This window comes from Clarias gariepinus, chromosome 17 (genome assembly GCF_024256425.1).
Source record: "Clarias gariepinus isolate MV-2021 ecotype Netherlands chromosome 17, CGAR_prim_01v2, whole genome shotgun sequence".
Lineage (NCBI taxonomy): Eukaryota > Metazoa > Chordata > Actinopteri > Siluriformes > Clariidae > Clarias > Clarias gariepinus.
Window position 1 is genome coordinate 18,938,567 of NC_071116.1, and position 20,019 is coordinate 18,958,585.

General features: G+C 36.9%; 1 protein-coding gene across 2 annotated transcripts; it reads right to left on the reverse strand.

Moving 5' to 3' along the window:
* Positions 1 to 1,481: 1,481 nt before the first annotated feature.
* On the reverse strand, positions 1,482 to 19,071 carry LOC128545621 (GRAM domain-containing protein 2B-like). Of its 2 annotated transcripts, XM_053516090.1 has the most exons (14): positions 18,813 to 19,071; positions 17,771 to 17,893; positions 14,245 to 14,332; positions 13,828 to 13,897; positions 13,559 to 13,662; positions 13,348 to 13,443; positions 13,185 to 13,256; positions 13,014 to 13,094; positions 12,711 to 12,822; positions 5,638 to 5,742; positions 3,780 to 3,870; positions 3,505 to 3,606; positions 2,869 to 2,953; positions 1,482 to 1,533 (listed from the first exon to the last, which is right to left on the reverse strand). In XM_053516090.1, exons 1-14 carry the CDS (start codon positions 18,920 to 18,922, stop codon positions 1,495 to 1,497), a joined length of 1,278 nt encoding a protein of 425 aa, XP_053372065.1. In that variant the 5' UTR covers positions 18,923 to 19,071; the 3' UTR covers positions 1,482 to 1,494. The 2 variants fall into 2 exon arrangements, with proteins under 2 accessions (XP_053372065.1, XP_053372066.1); XM_053516091.1 differs by lacking the exon at positions 5,638 to 5,742.
* Positions 19,072 to 20,019: the final 948 nt, after the last annotated feature.

Consider the following 20,019-nt stretch of genomic DNA (forward strand, 5'->3'; position numbering starts at 1 on the left):
CTGTTTTATTCCATCTATAATGAACTTTTAAATCAAAGTACGCTGTTCTTCTGAACAATGTCTGGACAACCTTTTTACTCTGATTTTCAGAAAGAAATGCACAGAACAACCTTTTCTGCATTCATCCTTAAATAAGGGAAACTTGTTTAACACCTGTTTTTCACAGAATAATTTACCTCTCTAATTGAACTCCACACTGCAATTTTTTTCAAACACTTTAATATTTGTTTTACTTCACTTACATTAAACTAATAATACATTTAGCACATTTTTCTTCATGTTGTGATTCAGAATAGAATGTGCAAAGTGTCCGATGCATTTATGTGATTTACATTAAAAGTTATTATATGGATATGAAGCTTTACTCACTTTTTTTCAACACACAGCTATTATTTTGAACATCACTGTACATTATAATGTTTAATCATTAGTTTTTCTATAACTAAGCTAGTTTGAAAACTAAGCAGAAATACTCAATGTATTTTTCATGAAAATTCAACAAGTTATATGTACACTATACATGTACACAATGCTGGGTTCAAGCCTCTAAACCCACAGTTAAAGTATTTGTCAACTAATATTAATTTATAAATGTTCTTTCATGAAAAATAATATTCATGGCTTCCATTAACTGCCAAAATCTTATTAAACACATATACATCGACTAATGAGCCTAATCTTTGAATAGAATTGAATAAACAATGTCTACAATGTAAATCTGATGAAGCAGTGAAATTTTTTTAGGGATCCCTTGGCAGAAGTTTGAAAAGCCCTATCGTGTGTAAAAGCGGGCTTAACACAATTGCTAAAAATTAACATTAACACATTAGGGCATCTTAATTTTTTTATACATAATATTAACAATAAGCACTACAGCTGTTCTAAAAGATGTTCACTGGGCGTGCAGATGCAGGTCGTTTCTCCCGTCACAATGGCAGGTGTGTCAGTAAGCTCATGCATGCAAAAGTGTGTATTCAGCTGTCCGGTGACGTAGTTTTAGCAGCAGATGTGGTGGCTTCACACGTTTCAAAGAAAACACATTAGCCCTTGGTATTTGGTTTGACGTTGCTGGTAACGTCTCAAATTCGGTAGCTTTAAATTTCAGATATTACCCACCAGTGTACACGGACACAAACTATAAATATTTTATTGACAATCTAAATTACAACAAATCGTCCAAAAGGTACATTTCTTTAGTAATCCGATTTTATTTCTGAAATGTTAAACATACAAAACCCGAGTCCTTGGGACTCATTTATTTTTACTAGCTTAAAGCTTTTCAATTCTACAGTACTAAAATATAAAGCTTATTTCCTCCCTCTCCATTGGCCTCGCTTAAAATGCCATAATGATTTTTTTTATTTAAAAAAAGGGTCCAATCCTGAGTAGAGAGAAAGGCTTTGTGGTGTGGCTATTGCACAGATAAATGTCTTCTTCATTAAGTCTTTGGAGCTTTTTTTTTTTAAAAAAAACAAAAAAAAAAAAACAGGACACTCAGCTCCCTTCAAGCAGCTTCCGCAGGTTCTTCTGAATCTGTGAATGAAAGAACAGCACAAAGGTCAATGAGAAACTGAGGCAAAAACTGAAGAATAACCGACATTTATCAGTTTTTGAAACTATTTTTTGAAACATTTTCAAATCTGTTAGGCCAGATTGTGTTGATTTATTTGGTTAAATTACGACAGCTCTGACAATAACATTGGCTTTAATTGAATCTTACGTTTTAAGTTTATGTTGATGTGTTTGTGTGAATCAGGCAGTTACTATAGAAAACCACCATTATAGAACAGTTTTCTATTTCTCACGGTTTATCATAAACAGATTAAGGAGCTTTAAAAAAAACATCCTGTTCTATATTTATTCTTCTTTTAGTACAACTTCCACTTTTCTGGGTATTTATGGTTTTCCCAATTCATGTCAGTTCAAAGTCTTCATTGGGGTTGAAGTAAGCGCTCTGTGGAGGATTTGTTCACTTTAACATGTCTGAATGAAGCCTTTATGCCCAGAAGCAGCGTTGCATCGTTTCTCTTTGTTCAAACAAATGAAAATTGTGATGATTTAGTGGAACAAGACATCCTTTACAAATGTGTGCTTCCAAAGCTGTGACCCAAAAACCTTAGACTGTACAGTATATACTGTACACACACACAGCCAAAAAAAGTATACATGCATTATATATTGATATATATGATATTAATATAATATATATCATAGTATTTTACTTTTCCTTAGGTGTGCATACTTTTTTGTATGTATATGTATGTATGTGTGTATATGTATATATACGCTTCTCAATACAGTCATTAAGTTGTTACACAACATATATTTAGACTATAATGAGGCTGGTAACACATTACACCACCTCACCCATAATTATTCGTCAATAACATTACAGTCAGTCATGTTTTTAGTCCTTACTAAATAATCATTTCCAATTATCATTTCCAATAATGATTTTGGAAATATGCCAAAGTCCTTGATGCCATCACAAGTCTTAAAAGGTCTCTTTATGTTCTAAACACCTATACCAGATACTTTGCTTTAAAAGTCTAACCAGATGTTACAGCTTCAACTACAATACATAGACACCCACAGATGTTTTTCTTATCATTAAGGTTATTTCATTGAAAGTTCGATTATAAATAGCAGGAAGAAGAAAAAGAAAAAACTCCAATTGACAAACACACCTTTGCTAAGTGTCTGAAACCCTACCTCCTTTTCACCGCAAGATTATTGAACACAAAAGAAAATAAACTGGTTCGTCTTACCATTGTTGATCAACAGAGAAACAAGACTGTAAATGATCTAGCAGGAAAACTCAACCCTGATGTTATTCAACTTTACAACTAAACCAAATAGTTCACTCACCTTTTCTAACTTAAACAGGTTTGTGGACAGCTCGCCATAGATCTCCGAGCTGGATGCTGATTGAGACTGATAATAAAGTGCGTTTCTATATGAAGGGGAAAAAAAAGTTTCAGGTTGTTTTAAAGTAAAATGAAAGTAACAATGAAAGGAAGTCTGCACTGGGACAAGTCCAGAACACTGTTACAAAGAGTGTAGTGTATTAGAATTAAGATCAGCTTTAACAGAAACACCGTTTGGAAAAAACAACAAGTATATTTAGAAGTGACATGCTGGGTCTTTTCCGTGCATTGTCTGATTGTTCCCTTGTTGATGCTACAGTATGAATAATAAGTCCAAATAATGCACAATGAGGGCTAAATGGTGTACATTAGCTAGCTGAACAAAATTATTTGTTGTTAACGATGACTTAAAATGGATCCTTGAATTTTTTTTTTTTTTGCAAACAAAAAACAACAGCACGACCTGTGGTCGTTATTAGTAATCCACAAACATGGGCGAGAATGTTGCTGATCTCTTTAAACCCCAGCCTGTAGATTCACACCTGTATTGTTCTATCCAGCAATTCTACTTCGCGATACAGTTATTAGGGGAGAGGGTTGTGGGAAGAGGGTCATACGAAATTACCGACTCACTTACTCGTGTGAATAATCTCCCGATGGGCCGAGCGAATTCAGCCGCTGCTCGAGAGCCAGGATCTTGAAAGCCATGTAACAGGAAGACATCACGAGAACACACACCCTGCCCAAACACAACACCCAGAATTAGTTTTTTAAAAAACAAATGACAAACTCGAACGGTAAACGTTCTGAAAATAAAACAATAAAACAAAACTTGTTTCGACATGCAAAAGCAGCTGAGCAGGTCAGACGTATTACGGTACGTTCATTACATGGAACAAAACAATTACTCACAAAAATAGATAGACGAGTAGAAGAGTGTTAAGAGACATTGGGGGAAGAAGCTTCTCCTGCTGGTTGGCATCAGTTGTGACCTTAATCGGACCTGTGAAGGTATACATTTACAGTGAGTGATTATTGCGTATTATCAAAACTTCAAGAAAGTTATCTTCTAATCATTACTATTAATAAATAAATAGAGACCGATCTCTCTCTATCTATAGACTATTGTTCTACCGTAAATTAATTAAAACTTTTTTTTTTTATTATTTATGCAAGAACCTCAGCAGCAACCTCATTTCCCCTCTCGTCTGTTCCAACCACTCAGCATTCAGCATCACCAGTATACTAATCATCATCTGCACCTGTTTCTCACTGATTCATGCCTCAAGCTGGATGATTTTTTTATACTTGAATGATTCATAGGTCAACGTGTCAATCAAACCAAAAACATTCCTTTAAAACTAATCAGGTACAAGGACTGGATTGAAAATAAGAGCCAACTATTGGAGAACTATTGAAGACTACATTAAACATAGAAAAAAAAAAAATACGAAGAAGTGACACACAATTGAAATACCCTACAAGTTACTCTCTAAATACCACATATTACCTACGGCAGTTTATGTGAACATAAACAAGAGGTTACCCTGACCCTATGTCTGAACCTTGGTCTGACACACCAACATCAAAGAACTGTTTACCCATCAGCAGGCAAGGATCAGTTATCGACTTGTATAACTGGAATAATTCACTTCTACTAAACAACATGTACTATCCTTATTTAAAATAACGAAAATATAATGATAAATGCTTTAACATAATTGGTTAGAAAGTGGTCTCTAACAGCAGATTTGACAATCAAAAGCTCTGTTTAATATTCATGCGCTTTCTTCTAAAACATCATCGCTTCTATAGCATGATGTTCTCAGAGCCACAGTTTCTTTAGCAATTTGTAAGGAGTCTCCAGTGTTTCACACAGAAATTTTTCTTCAAGTTGAATTGCTTTGAGGTTTCTCCAACATGCCAAGCTGCATATTTCTCCATTATTAACATCGTGTAATAAAAGACAAATTGGTGAGGTAATAGCTGTTTAGTTCCTGTTAGAAAAAAAAAGATAACAGGAAGTAATCTTGTCCGTTTTCCCCATATAACCCTATCTGGATTCAGATCTTAACAGGTTAAAAGTGTGTGTTGTTCTTTAATAAAGGGGCTCAAACAGTTAAGGCTCTGGGTTACTAATCCAAAGGTTTGTTGGTTCAAGCCCGAGCACCGCCAAGCTACCACTGATGAGCCCTAACACCCCATCTGCTCCAGAAGTGCTGTATGCTGGCCGACCCTGCGCTCTGCCTTCAGCTTCTTAACTGGCATATGTGAGAAAATTATTTCAGTGTGCTGTCACGAATGATTAAACCTCAATAAATAAATATACATGCAGGAGTCATTGCTCTTGATGCTGAAGATTAACTAAAGCTATGGAAGGAAAAACTTTCAGATTTTTGACCTTGCAATGACCTTAACCCTGTTGTGATATTTTTACATTTTATTAATCTTTCATCTTTACGGTTACAAAGATAATTCCATAGAAATCCTACAGAAATTCAACCATTTGTTCCTTGTATAGATACACGGAACCTAAAGACATAACTAGGAATAAAATGTATCACACACTTCATCCTCGTTCATTATTAAAATGTGTTGCCATTTGTTTCAATTTTGTTTGTTTCTAACAGAACAGTTAACCCTGATTTGAGGCTAAAGACCATGAAGTAGTTTGTGAGCTTAGATACAACACTCATCATGTTACAGAACTACAAAGTAAATGAAATTGGAAATGAAAAGTGAATTTTGGGTGTAGAAGCACTTCACACACCATTGTGTTGCTTGGCACTGGTGGACTGCAGGTGAATGTCAGCATGGACTGCCATCTCTCCGTTCTTCATCACATCTAAGAAGTTATCAGCGAGGGGGGGAAACTCTACAGCCAAGAAGAGAAGAACGTCCATGTAGTAAATCTGATGTTGGTTTCGCTTTGTCAGTTATTTACTTGGAATTTTTTTAAATGATATCATTGAAACATGATGAAGCATGAATGGTGGTGTTTAGAGAGTCATTAGCCTTGATGAGCCTAAATAAAAAATATTCAAATGCACCAAATCTAAATGAACACGAAACATAAATGAACAGCTCTCTGTTTTATATCAACACACAGACACTGATAAAGCCGCGATAAAATCTTGTCTATGAAAGAGTATTACTCTTTTTTTTTTTTTTTGTTAACGGTGACAATTTCCATTGTTTTCTCGCAACTGCCTTCATTCACATCACTATGCAGGTGATGAGAGCAGAGATAAAACAACCCTGTAGTACTGTTCAGCAGAACCTTTACCATGTTTAACAAAGAGAGATAAAATGCTCAGGAAACAGAAAATGTTGTTCTTCTACAATATTATATATATATATATATATATATATATATATATATATATATATATATATATATATATATATATATCAATCAAGTTACAATGCTTTTTTCATAAGCCTGGAGCCTATCCAAGAAGACTCGGGACGTAGTACACCGTGGATGGAGTGCCAGTCCATCGCAGAGCATACAAGCACACACACAAACAACAGGCAATTTGGAAACAGCAATTAGCCTAATCTGCATGTCTTTGGACTGTGAGAGGAAACCGGAGCACTCAGAGGAAATCCACCAAGCACTGGGACAACATGCAAACTGCACACACACAAACTTAAGTCTGAAATCAAACCCTCGAAGTTACAGTGCAGACCACACTACCACCACCATGCCATAAAAATGCAAAATTTTTGAATGCAACGTTCTCTAAAATAAACAATACAGAATATTTGCTTTTATGATTTATGATATATTGACTGACTGACTACCATGAAGTGAATTGCTTTGCAAAAGATTCATGCTAAATACAAGTTTACATACGTTCCACCACACTGGTACCACATGCTGGAGGCATCCATGACAAACTCAAAAATAAACAAAAACAAAACAAGCCACCAGTTTCATTTTTTTTCTTTAAATACTGTGCAACAACTTGCCTCTGACAGTGATCATATTGCTTTAAACTGACCAAGAGGCTGACCGATTAAATCAGGAATTGCTGCGAGATGTCTCATGCCCCGTTCACACAGTCGATTCTGCACTGTTCAGAACTTTCTGTACGGAAGCAACAGAGGTGGAATTAGGGGTCATTGTTGACTTGCGTTTAATCTACATTAAGAGATGTAGCAAGATGCACAAAATAAAATTAAAAATCTCTGAAATTTCACTCTCCATGTTATGACTGATTACAAGAATTCCACTTTGTTTAGACTGGTTAGGTTGCCAGAGCTCCGAAATATGAGCCAATCACAGAGCTCAATTAAACGCCTCATCGGGGAAATGACAGTGAATTTGGTAGACGGCATACCAGAGGACAATGCTACATTTGGTGTGTTCTTCTTGTAATTCTTTCAACTGCATAACATAAAATGTAAAAAAAAAAAAATCGTTAAAAAAAAAATGTAAATGAGTTTACATAATTTCTATCCGAACCCAAATGATGATGGCTTTCCTGTTGAGTCTGGTTCCTCTCAAGGTTTCTTTCTATTGCCATCTCAGGGAGTTTTTCCTTGCCACTGTCGCCTTCACCCTCGGCTTGCTCATCAGGGACAATCTTATTATTATCTAGACACATTTTTCCTCACACATACACACTTCCATAAATTTTCTTTATAAATTTTGTGAAGCTGCTTTGAGACAATGACCATTGTTAAAAGCGCTATATAAATAAAATTTAATTTAATTGATGTAAATGTGCACTCAACATTACTGTCTAGCACCTACATTAATGACTAGCACCTCAACATTAATTTCACCCAGCCTAGTTATTTTGAAAGTGATAGTATGTGCGGCATTTCTGATACACGTGTTACACGTTGCAAAAAAAGATGATATACAGTGGTGTGAAAAACTATTTGCCCCCTTCCTGATTTCTTATTCTTTTGCATGTTTGTCACACTTAAATGTTTCTGCTCATCAAAAACCATTAACTATTAGTCAAAGATAACATAATTGAACACAAAATGCAGTTTTTAAATGAAGGTTTACGTTATTAAGGGAGAAAAAAAACTCCAAATCTACATGGCCCTGTGTGAAAAAGTGATTGCCCACGTTGTTAAAAAATAACTTAACTGTGGTTTATCACACCTGAGTTCAATTTCTGTAGTCACCCCCAGGCCTGATTACTGCCACACCTGTTCTTAATCAAGAAAGCACTTAAATAGGAGCTACCTGACACCAAAAGCTAGACATCATGCCAAGATCCAAAGAAATTCAGGAACAAATGAGAACAAAAGTAATTGAGATCTATCAGTCTGGTAAAGGTTATAAAGCCATTTCTAAAGCTTTGGGACTCCAGCGAACCACAGTGAGAGCCATTATCCACAAATGGCAAAAACATGGAACAGTGGTGAACCTTCCCAGGAGTGGCCGGCCGACCGAAATTACCCCAAGAGTGCAGAGACAACTCATCCGAGAGGCCACAAAAGACCCCAGGACAACATCTAAAGAACTGCAGGCCTCACTTGCCTCAATTAAGGTCAGTGTTCACGACTCCACCATAAGAAAGAGACTGGGCAAAAACGGCCTGCATGGCAGATTTCCAAGGCGCAAACCACTTTTAAGCAAAAAGAACATTAAGGCTCGTCTCAATTTTGCTAAAAAACATCTCAATGATTGCCAAGACTTTTGGGAAAATACCTTGTGGACCGACGGGACAAAAGTTGAACTTTTTGGAAGGGGTGTGTCCCGTTACATCTGCGCTAAAAGTAAGACAGCATTTCAGAAAAAGAACATCATACCAACAGTAAAATATGGTGGTGGTAGTGTGATGGTCTGGGGTTGTTTTACTGCTTCAGGACCTGGAAGGCTTGCTGTGATAGATGGAACCATGAATTCTACTGTCTACCAAAAAATCCTGAAGGAGAATGTCCGGCCATCTGTTCGTCAACTCAAGCTAAAGCGATCTTGGGTGCTGCAGCAGGACAATGACCCAAAACACACCAGCAAATCCACCTCTGAATGGCTGAAGAAAAACAAAATGAAGACTTTGGAGTGGCCTAGTCAAAGTCCTGACCTGAATTTTATTGATTCAAAAGTAGGCTCAAGACGCATCTCTTTAATCTGGCATACGCGTAACTCATCCCATAACCTCATACTCCAGTACACCTATCCTGAATGGCAACTACGCTAATTCTCTCCATCTTTTCTGTATTTTTCTACCCATCCTGAGACATCTGGAGATTGTGCCAGCTTCAGTAGACAAAGGCCAACCCTGCGAGGTTTCTAAGGCATCTTGAAAAGGACCTGCTCCAGCTAGATTCTGCTTTATGATGGCTGGAGCTACACATCCTGCTCCTGTGCTTCCAGTGATCCTGACCCCATCTGCCCTCTGCACTTACTGCTGAACTGAATCTACACAACTTCTGATATATTGAACTTTCACCTGCACAACACACTTGATGTTATTTCTATCTGTTATCACCCAGATGAGGATGGGTTCCCTGTTGAGTCTGGTTCCTCCCAAGGTTTCTTCCTATTGCCATCTCAGGGAGTTTTTCCTTGCCACTGTCGCCGTCACCCTTGGCTTGCTCATCAGAGACATTTCATTCATCATTCATTCATTTCATTATTATCTAGACACATTTTTCTCACACATACACACTTCCAAATATTTTCTTTTCTTTTCTAAAAAAAAAAAAAATCTTTAATTTTTTTTTTTTGTGAAGCTGCTTTGGGACAATGACCATTGTTAAAAGCGCTATATAAATAAAATTGAATTGAATTGAATAGATGTTGTGGCATGACCTTATAAAGGTGGTTCATGCTAGAAAACCCTCAAATAAAGCTGAATTACAACAATTCTGCAAAGATGAGTGGGCCAAAATTCCTCCAGAGCGCTGTAAAAGACTGGTTGCAAGTTATCGCAACCGCTTGATTGCAGTTATTGCTGCTAAGGGTGGCCCAACCAGTTATTAGGTTCAGGGGTGCAATTACTTTTTCACACAGGGCCATGTAGGTTTGAATTTTTTTTTCCCTAAATAATAAAAACCATCATTTATAAACTGCATTTTGTGTTTACTTGTGTTATCTTTGACTAATAGTTAAATGTGTTTGATGATCAGAAACATTTTGTGTGACAAACATGCAAAAGAATAAGAAATCAGGAAGGGGGCAAATAGTTTTTCACACCACTGTACATCGGATCATATAAAATGATATTGTGGTAAATGCCACGCCTATTCCAAGCCTGGAAAGCTAAGCACTGGTTGAAAGCAAATACTGAGGTGGCTCAGCAACGAATTTGTGGGTTAGAAATTAGAAAATATAAGGGGTGTGTGTCTTATCACCTTTATGGCATGATTTCCGTGTGAAATGGGCTTCAGCTTTCATTTGATTTCTGGATCGTTTCCAGGATGCTAGTTTTTACATTCTGTTGGATTGTCACTGACAGATCTGGCAAACCATTTAATTAAAAAGTGGTGACAGACGGAACTGGGCAGTTGATGTTTTCATTATCATGCATGAGATCAGCACACTCACCACCTGTTTTTAACTGCAAAATGCTTTCGCCATCTTACATCGAATTTTTTTTATTTATTATTTTTTATTTGATGGCGGTGGTATCTTCCTACATCAAACGTTTACTGATGGACACCTCCACAAACCTTAAAATCAACACCTCTGCCTTCTATAGCCTTATTGTTACACCCTCTTTTGTGTTGAGATCTGATGAATACACTGATGTAATCAAGGACAGGTCAACAATCAAAGAGCCACACCATGGAAGAAAAACCTGTTATATAAAGTCATACCTGTTTAACCACATCAAATTTTGTTGACTGCAGTTCTGCATCAATAGTTTGTTTGGACTATATGTAGTGTCAGATGTTATTTTAAGGTACTATTGTGTTTTAGGCTTGGTTAGCCTACTGAAGTTATTTACTTATCTATTCATTCATGCCAAATTTCTTAATTGTTAAATTGTTGAAATCATTAAGGCTTTTAAATATAAACACACTAGACTCAAGCAAACTAGATAGTAATAGTCAGCAATCTTTCATCTGTGCTTTTAAGAAACCAGTTATATACATACTTACCAGACTTTAACATTACTTAACGCAACATTACTAAAAAGGTCGCGTGACTTTAAATTCTCCAAATTTTATCTGTTATTGTTCAAGCTGAAATACATCTCAGATCATGCATACTGGCATGCTTGTTTTACTTCTTTTCACTTTTTTTTTTAAACAGCCTCCAAATGCCTCCTTTGGGGAAGTGCACTTTAAAAACCAATCAGAAGAGAGGAAATGGAAATATCTGGCATTTCCCAAGTGTTTGCATCCCACATTGTTGATGGGACAAAAATAAGTATGTGAAATGCACTCACTGGTCACTTCATTAAACACAAATATCCAATCAGCCAATCACATGGCAGCAACTTAATGCAAGTTCAAACCAAGGTGAAGTCACTGAATTTGAATGTGACATGCTTGCTGGTGCCAGACAGTCAAGTCAAAGTAATTCCTAAACTGCTGACGTACTGGGATTTTCATGTACAACCATCTCTACGGTTTAAAGAGGATGGTCAGGTAGAAGTAATGTCCAGAAGGATAATGCACTATTTCACAAAGCTAAAATAATCTCGAACTTGTTTGCAGAACATAAGAGTTCACGGTACTCCACTGTCACCAGATCTCAGTCCAATAGAATACCTTTGGGATGTGGGGGAGGACGAGGGACTTTCCTCGTGGATGTGCAACTGTGTGATGACATCATTTCAATATAAACCAAAATCTCTAAAGAAGCATTTCTGGCACATTGTTGAATCTATGCCATGAAGTATTAAAAAAGTGAAATTCTGAAAGCAAAAGTGGATCTAACCCAGTACTAGCAATGTGTATCTAATTAAGTAGTCGGTGAGTATTTATGTAAGAGCATTACCTCACTTATGACATCCTCAATATTTATCAACATAAAAGTTAAAACGGCTTAAGGATGCCATGTTGGCCACTAAGAAATAACTGTTACTTGTTAACCTAGCCTTTCTTAAAAGCTAAAGGCACCCATCCAAGGTGTACCCTGCCTTGTGCACTGACTAGGCTCCACACGGTGTCGAGAATGAGTGAGAGTGTGAGGTTCCATTTACGACAAATTCACGTAAAGAAAAAAAAAAGGTCCTTATCACTATTTTTTAATTTATAAGGTATTTGATTTAAAGTGTGATGTTTTATCATCATCTCCATGGAGAGCAAACTAAAAGCTCAGCACTGATGTTAAAAAAAAAAAAGAAATTATGTAAACTGTCCAATTAGATTAGATCCTTGCATTTTTCAGGTTAATTTGTACATGTGTTTTATGTATTTTATGAATAAAGTGTCAAGAAAATAAGCTTTGCAGCGGCTTGTGGTAATATAAATATAATAAAAATAAAAATAAAAGGGTGCAGTACATGTATCTGAACTTTGACCTAACTAAAGTAAGTCATAGTATCTTTTTGATAGAATTGTAAGTAATTTTACTGGTGTTGCTCAAGTCTTTCCAGGAAACTGACTCTTTAACGACCAGCGCCATTAGGTCAAATCTTCCTTTGTGGAATTCATAGCCATAGCCATAACCATTTCCCTAGTCTCATCAATATTCAACCTGTCTTATTAACAGCACCTTGTTCTACCGAAGGCTTCACAATATAAATTTTAATCCCACAATTTCAGCCCTGTTAGTACTAGTCTCACTCTTATGTTTTACAACGATTAACATGGGACGTGTCTTAATAATATAGGAAAGGTATTAGAGTGACGGCCTACAGTAGGTCTGCTCCGAAACGAACACAGAGCGTGTGTGAAGTGTGAACTGGAGATACACACCATCCATCTTTTCATAATCTGGCGTCTGGGAGCCTGAACTGCTACTGTCCAGCATGTCCTGCCTTCTCTGGCGAACTACTCCATCAAGGTCTGAAAAGTCCGCGGAGAAGTCCTACAAACACACACACAAACTGTTTATGTACATGTCACATAAATCTCTTAGCCTTTTGACACAATGACCATGTGGTGACTTTTTTTCCCCCTCAAGGGATGTTCACAGAGTTGCATGACAAAAATATGTGTGGGATGGAAATGGAAAAAAAAAAAAATAAATAAAAAACCCACAGGCAAATCAGCACTAACCAGAGGAAGCGAAGAAGGGCAGTCCATTCGGAAGCTGTTCTCTGCTGACGATGTGACCGGCGTTCCGCCTGCATTCTCTGTCTAAAAAATAAAAAAGAAGAAACCGTGTCATGTTTCATTTTATCCCATACGAGAGCTTTGGTAATATATTGCAGAGAAACCTTTACTTACATGTAAATGAGTGCATACTGAGAGAAGGAATTTGTACGTAGTGTCCCGAGACAGGAAGGAGACAAACAGATGCTAAACGAGATACAATGAAATGCGAGTAAAGATTATTCCGACAACATGTGATATATCTAAAATAGTAACAGATCTCAAATAATCCACTTACCCTTTCAGTTGAAGTTGTGATTACAAGCGCATTCGGCACCAAAAGGGCAGTTTTTGTCTTCTTTATAAGCGTGATAGAGAGAACTGGGATTGTGATCTGTATCAAAAAAAAAAGAAAAAAGGACAATTATGTTAATAAATCTCTCCTTTGGTCTTAACAAAATGACCTGTGAAAGCCCAGCACCCACTGTATAAACTTGTGATTTCAGTACCTTGGTATCTCTGCCAAACACTTTGGAATGGAAACAAATCCAGTTATCAGAGACAAAAAGCTTTCCCTGATAAAGAATGTCCTTCTGGAGAGCACAAGTATAACCTAAGGACAGAAACAGACATTAGATAAGATAAAACAAAGTAAAGAATTGCTTTCAGCACACAGGACTGATAAGTTTGTAATGGTTGAAAAAAATATATACTCGGACAGATAAAGAAAAAGGAAAAGTAATCTACTGAATCTTGTTTGAACGCAGTGTTGACTTACTTTGTTTGAGGATCTCATCATTGCTTATTTCTTTAAAGAGCTTATGGTACTGTGCGTTTGCTTTGGAGAACTAGAAGAAAAAAAAATTATTAATGAAAAAAATTTAACATAACTGGAGGTGTGTAATGTTATGTAACGAGGTTTATAAAGCTGATCCCCTGAAGAAACTTTTTCCATATCAGTAACTTTATCATATCAGGTACATTTAACCTTGTTAAATGGCAACTTCTTAAAAAAATATTAATAAAGATTCATACATAACTCCCAATGGGTTAGTTACTGTTACTATGGAAACGACTGAAACAAGCAGATTAAAATAAACCTATGATTTGCTTTCCAGGCTCTCACAAAGAGACAAAGACTAACATTTTGTCCCAGTGTTCATCACATCCTAAGTGTCTTTCAGTGTTTCAATACCTGACTGTACTGTGCTTTCTTCCTCTCAAGTTTTGACTCCGAGTCTGTAGGAGTGAGTGGGAATGAAGAATGATCAGCCAGCTTAATCCTTCAAAGGAAATAAAACCATAGAACAAAGTGTTAACAAAAAAAGTTTGACATGATGAGCAAAAACATCATTATAAAGTCCTTCCTCCTACATTTGAAGTGCAACAAAAAGGGTTGTGGATTGTGGATGGTTATATGGTGGCCGTTGCACTGAGTCAGAAGCTTTTCAGCATGTTTATTGTAAGAAAAATAAATTCCCAGATAAAATTTCCAGAGGAAGCCATAAATGTTGTGTGATATGGGCTGATTACGGTAAAGTCTTACAAGACAACTTGTAGGGCAACTTGCAGTTAATTTCGACAGAAGTCAAGGGTGGTGTTAATGATCGCAGCCGTTAATTATAGTTTCCTTGAAATTTCACACCTATAAAACTATTTGGGAGTGTTAACATTTCTAATTTTGTTTCCTCAACTGATGTTACGGTAGTTTTGCTTTCTTTTCCTATTAGCATTCTGGGTAACATTAGCTAGCATGTTGCTAACAAAACTAATTTTTCTAGGCCGTTTTTTTTCCAAGTCTAAGGTGGCTCACTGGTGGGTGTCAGGCCAATCATGTAGTAGGTCCAGGATCGATTCCCAGAGAATGCAGTGCTAGGCCCAAGCCTGGATAAAAGGGGAGGGTTATGTCAGGAAGGGAATTTTTTAACATAAACCCTGTGCCAAGTAGGTGTGCAGTTCAGATAGCCTGTTGTGGTGACCCTGTGACGGAAAAACCGAAAGACAAACAACAACACTTTCCTCACATCATAAAACGACATGTTCTTTTTTTTTGTGGCTTTTGATGGAAAGACAATCACGATATCATCAAGTGTTGCAGTTGCATTTTTTTTATACCCCAGTAATGAATGGTGAAGATCTTTTTTGTAACACAAGTTGTCAACACATTTAAAAAGACATGAATGCACAAAACACTTCAGGGATAAAAGAAGTCATTTTAATTTATAGTTAAAACAGCAGGCCATAGAGCCAGGACCTGTGGAAGCCTTTGAAGTCTTCGCAAAACGACAAAAAAACCTCACTGGCACGCTTGTGCACTTATGCATAACCGTGTGTTTGCACAGCGGTGAGGTCTGCAAACAAACACTGACGCAAACACACACAAGAGCAGGCTAAATTAGGTGAGCTGTGCATGATGCATCAAGACTGTCATTTTACCGGCACTTCAGATTAGAAGTCAAATCATCTCACAGGATAAAATAATGTATTACAGTAGGCTTAAAGTACTGAACATTCCTGATTATCATTCTCAGAATAAAAAGTATGGAGGTATTATAATGGAGGTATTAAGTGGTGAAAAAAATTGTTCGAAGGCAAAGAAAAAGGGTTTTAGCCCTAATTGTAGTTCGGGTTGAGTTGCAGATGTGGTAATGTAACATAATGACATACTGTACAGTACACGCCAATTTTTTTGTTCCGCACCAAGTTAGCAATCACAACCTAATAGACTTTCCCAAATAATATGACAAATGACATCTGTATAGGACAAACATTGCAAAAACAAATAAAAATAAATTATAGATTAACAGGCTACCAATCACGAGTTGCGTTCAAGTCAAACCGGGACTTTTGATTGTGCAGAATAACAACAAAAGTATTTGATTGTGCAGAGTAAAAACAACCTTTATTTATTATTTTTTTAATAATCCCCTGCTACACTAATGCACTTATCCCAGTGTTTCACTAGTGCTGGGAAACCATCAAAGCAGAAAAATTTCTGAGCACACCAGAGCTGTGATCAGACTGCCTGCTTTATGGAAATGGCTTACGACAAGGTCAGGACTGTACAGTAACTCCCAGGTGATCTCCTGTAATGTGCAAGTGGTGTTCAAGAATGACTACGTTTACATTTCCCACAGACGAGATGCGTCTCTTCCGCAAGCTGGTAAACAAGTCATCTGTTGATTTTCAAGGATCAGGCATTCCTTTCTCCGATTGTCAACAGGAACGACTGCAGTGGGTCCCTGCGCCACACATTCACAGATTTACGGCCTACTTTGTATGTCTACATCATTTACATTAAATATATTTTACTTCAGCTAAGATTATCCTTCACTGTACTGACCTTAAAGTCTACTTTAAATGACAACTGGTTCTACGCCTTCATTAACATTAACACTCCTCAGAGTATTCTTTTATACTGACAATGTTATCTATGGTTATTTATCTGGATGAAATGACCCCATGGTGTTGTGGATGAAGTCCACATCCAAACTTGACTGAGATTTTTTTTAAATGTACATTGCTGCATGAATTCTGTCAATGCAGAAAAGACTGGTCTAGTCACTCTCTTATTCACTCTTTATTAGAGCAATACGTGTTGTAACAATAGGAAAGCTTTTCTTGTAGGACCTTGCAAGTCCTACCGTGAGGGGAAATAACTGATGTGTGATTTGTTGACACTCTGAAGTTGATTATTTCCAATAACACTCACATCCTGTATATTATTGCTCTTAGTAATTTAATTCCTTTTAAAGCGGTATTAAATGTTGGAGGAATATTGAGAAACAAATTTCCTGCTACCAAAAAAATCTACCGCAGCTACAACTAGTCAGTCGCTCATGGTCTTACTTTCTTTTTCTTCGCCTTGTTAAGCTAATACGACAAAAAAATATATATATTTAAAAGAAAAAAAATTATATTTCCATTGCCATGGGAAAGAGAAACTGTAAAGAGCAAAAGCGTCTTTCCTGAAGACTCGATGGTAGCAGAAGTAATAACGTAGGATGTTTCTGTCAAGCAAACACTTTGGTCATTTTGTGATTAGTGCCAAATTATTTATGATTCACTATATTGATCTCAGATGGAAATTGCTTAACCTGTATGAGACCTGTTACAAGCACATTTAATTCTGACAGGGACATTTTTTTCCATAATAACACACTTCTTTTCTTTACTTGCCCGGTGAGAAAGAAAAAAACCTTGCCTACAATGCCATGTTATGGGCTTAGTGGTTAGCACTGTCAAATTGCACCTCCAGGCTCTGGATTCGATTCCCGCATCGGGGTCTGTGTGCATGGAGTTCGCATGTTCTCCCCATGCTTGGTGGGTTTCCTCCAACAGTACAAAGACATTCAGATTAGGCTAAGTGGCATTCCGAAATTGCACATAGCTTGTGAATGTGTGTGTGTTTTGCGCTCTATGATGGATTAGCACCATGTCCAAGCTGGTCTCATGCCCTAAGTCTCTTGGAATAGGCGCCAGGGACTTACGCGACCCTGATTACAAGATAAAATGGTATAGACGATGAGTAGACGATTAGAATTTGAAAGACTTGAGTGAGTGGTGTGTTATGTCCTGCACCATGATCCAAGGCAACTTTTTGTCCTAACGTATACAAGGTATGGCGATCAGTTAAACGTTAGAGTGGTAGTCACTCCTAGTATTAAGCCTGTATCACTACATCCTTAGCGCATATATAGAGACATGGTGCCGAGTCTTACCTCAGGATGGGAGACCTCCTCCTGGTGTCAGACACATCAGACTCTGGATCAAGGGCCAAGTGAAGGTCGACCGCAGACTTTCCACCCTTCTTTAGTTTTTCCTCAGCAATTTCGGATTCGGGGCTGCATATAAAAATGCAATGATTTTTTTTTAAATAATTAAATAAAAAGACAAAAAAAAATCATTTCACAGGATCCTGAGATGGAGCGAGAGCATTATAAATAAATAAAAAAAAAAATAAATAAAATTAAATTTTAAAAAATCATTTCACAGGATCTTGAGATGAAGAGAGGGCGCATTATAAATAAATAAATAATAATAAAAATAATAAAATAAATAATAAATTAAATAAAGAAAAACAATTCATTTCACAGGAGACGGAGAGAGAGCATTATAAATAAATAAATATAAAAAATCAAATAAAATATATAAATAAAAAAATGAATAATAAAAAAAAATAATTTCACTGGATCTTGAGATGGAGAGAGAGAACATTATAAAGACTGGAACACAATGGACTGAAATGAGTCTGATGTCCAGTTTAAACGGCTAAACTTTGTTACTCAGCTGGACTTTTTTGTTTAATATTTAAGTACAAAACCCCCGAATTATATTTCAGGCTCTGGGCTTCAGCAGTCGAGTCACTGATGTAATTATAGCCAAGAGTTGATTTGTTAACGAAAGCAGCTGCAAAGTTGTAAAGCAAACTAAGCGAGGGAGGCGAATTTGCAAGGGAAACAAAATGGCACACGGAGGACACCGGTGACTTTGGGGATTGTTTGAAGGAGCAGACGTGTTACTTTGTACATTTCGGAGACATTAAAGCAGGCCTTGTGACCCTAAAAGGCGGTTCGTGGTGAAATAAAAACAAACAAACGCGCGAATAAACTACACTCATGTAAACCAAGTCGCTCTTAGTGAGCTCGAGGTCTTCTCCAGAGAACATCTGGTTCTGGTTCAGTCCAAGAAAAGTTCAGCACTTTCCCACCAAAATGGATGAGAAACCTCCGGATGGGAAAAGACGACAACACACGGACTTACTTAGCCTGTACGCGCAGATCTTTCTTCTCGATCCTCCCGGTGGTTTTTCCTCCATCAGGCGATGAGAGCGGCGTGAAAGTCCGATCTGTCTGCTCGATCATCAGTACCATGGCGCAGGGTTACTGCACACACACACTCAGGATTACAATCACACACACATAGATATACACACATACACTCCCCCGAAGAGCCGCCGCACACCAACAAACACAGCTCTGAGAATTCTCCATACAAAACACTGGTGTTAGACTTAGGAAGGAGGTCCTATCTAGAGAAAGTGAAGACTGCAATGTCGCCCCCTGCGGCCGAGAACAGGAATGCATCCAAAATTGTGTCAGAACTACTACGCCACCTGGTGAAACAAAGCATTCACTCAGTCACGGCCAAAACACAGTACATATTGGTGCAGATTTCATTTTTATTTTTTTGTGTTATACATATACTACTAGTATGAGCTACCAGTGAAGTTTATGCAACATGGAATCTTGCTTCCCTAAACATTTTAATTTGCTAACTTTAGCTGTTTTGGAGAGATGATTTTATGTGCTCCCAAAAATGACCGGTTATCAGCCCTGTAAAATTGTTACTTAAACTGGTTTTTGGTAAAAGCTTAAAAAGCACAAAATCTGTAGTGTCTGTAACCATGTCAAATTCATGTTACAATATCTTAACAATGTTGCATATTAGAATAGTACACTTTTTCAGATTTATGTTTTTTCATGTGAAATCTAAATTTGCCAAGTTTCATCTGAATGACAATTAAGCAAATTATTTTTTATACAATTATTTAGCAAATGTGTTTCTTTTTATCTGATAAAATATAAATGTATATGCAAATTTTTGTAATATTTATATTTTATACATTTATATCTCTGCAACGCTGCAAAACAAATAGTTTTAAAGAGATTTTAAGCTTTACTGGATTTAGAAAAACAATACTGTTTTTATTAATATAATGAACTGTTGTTGAATATGCAGATGGGACACTCATTACCTGTGATTTAAATTGAGTTATTTTATCAGGAGATAAGAATCATTAAATATTATGAGAAAAGGTGTTGTATGACCTTACCTGAAAATTCACTTTTTCACTTAGGTGAGACAAATTTTTTAGCATCAATACCATGGTTTTGCTGTCACTCATCACATATACCACTTTTTCCACTTGTGTACAGGGTCACGGCAGGCCTGAAGCCTATCTTAGGAG

Excerpts from the sequence above, each read along its gene's own strand:
- LOC128545621 (XM_053516090.1), bottom strand. The coding sequence starts at position 18,922 with ATGGTACTGATGATCGAGCAGACAGATCGGACTTTCACGCCGCTCTCA. Across the intron at positions 17,894-18,812 it reads GATCTGCGCGTACAGGCTAA|CCCCGAATCCGAAATTGCTG; the intron begins GTAAGTCCGTGT and ends TTTTATATGCAG. Across the intron at positions 13,257-13,347 it reads TCACAACTTCAACTGAAAGG|CATCTGTTTGTCTCCTTCCT; the intron begins GTAAGTGGATTA and ends TATCTCGTTTAG.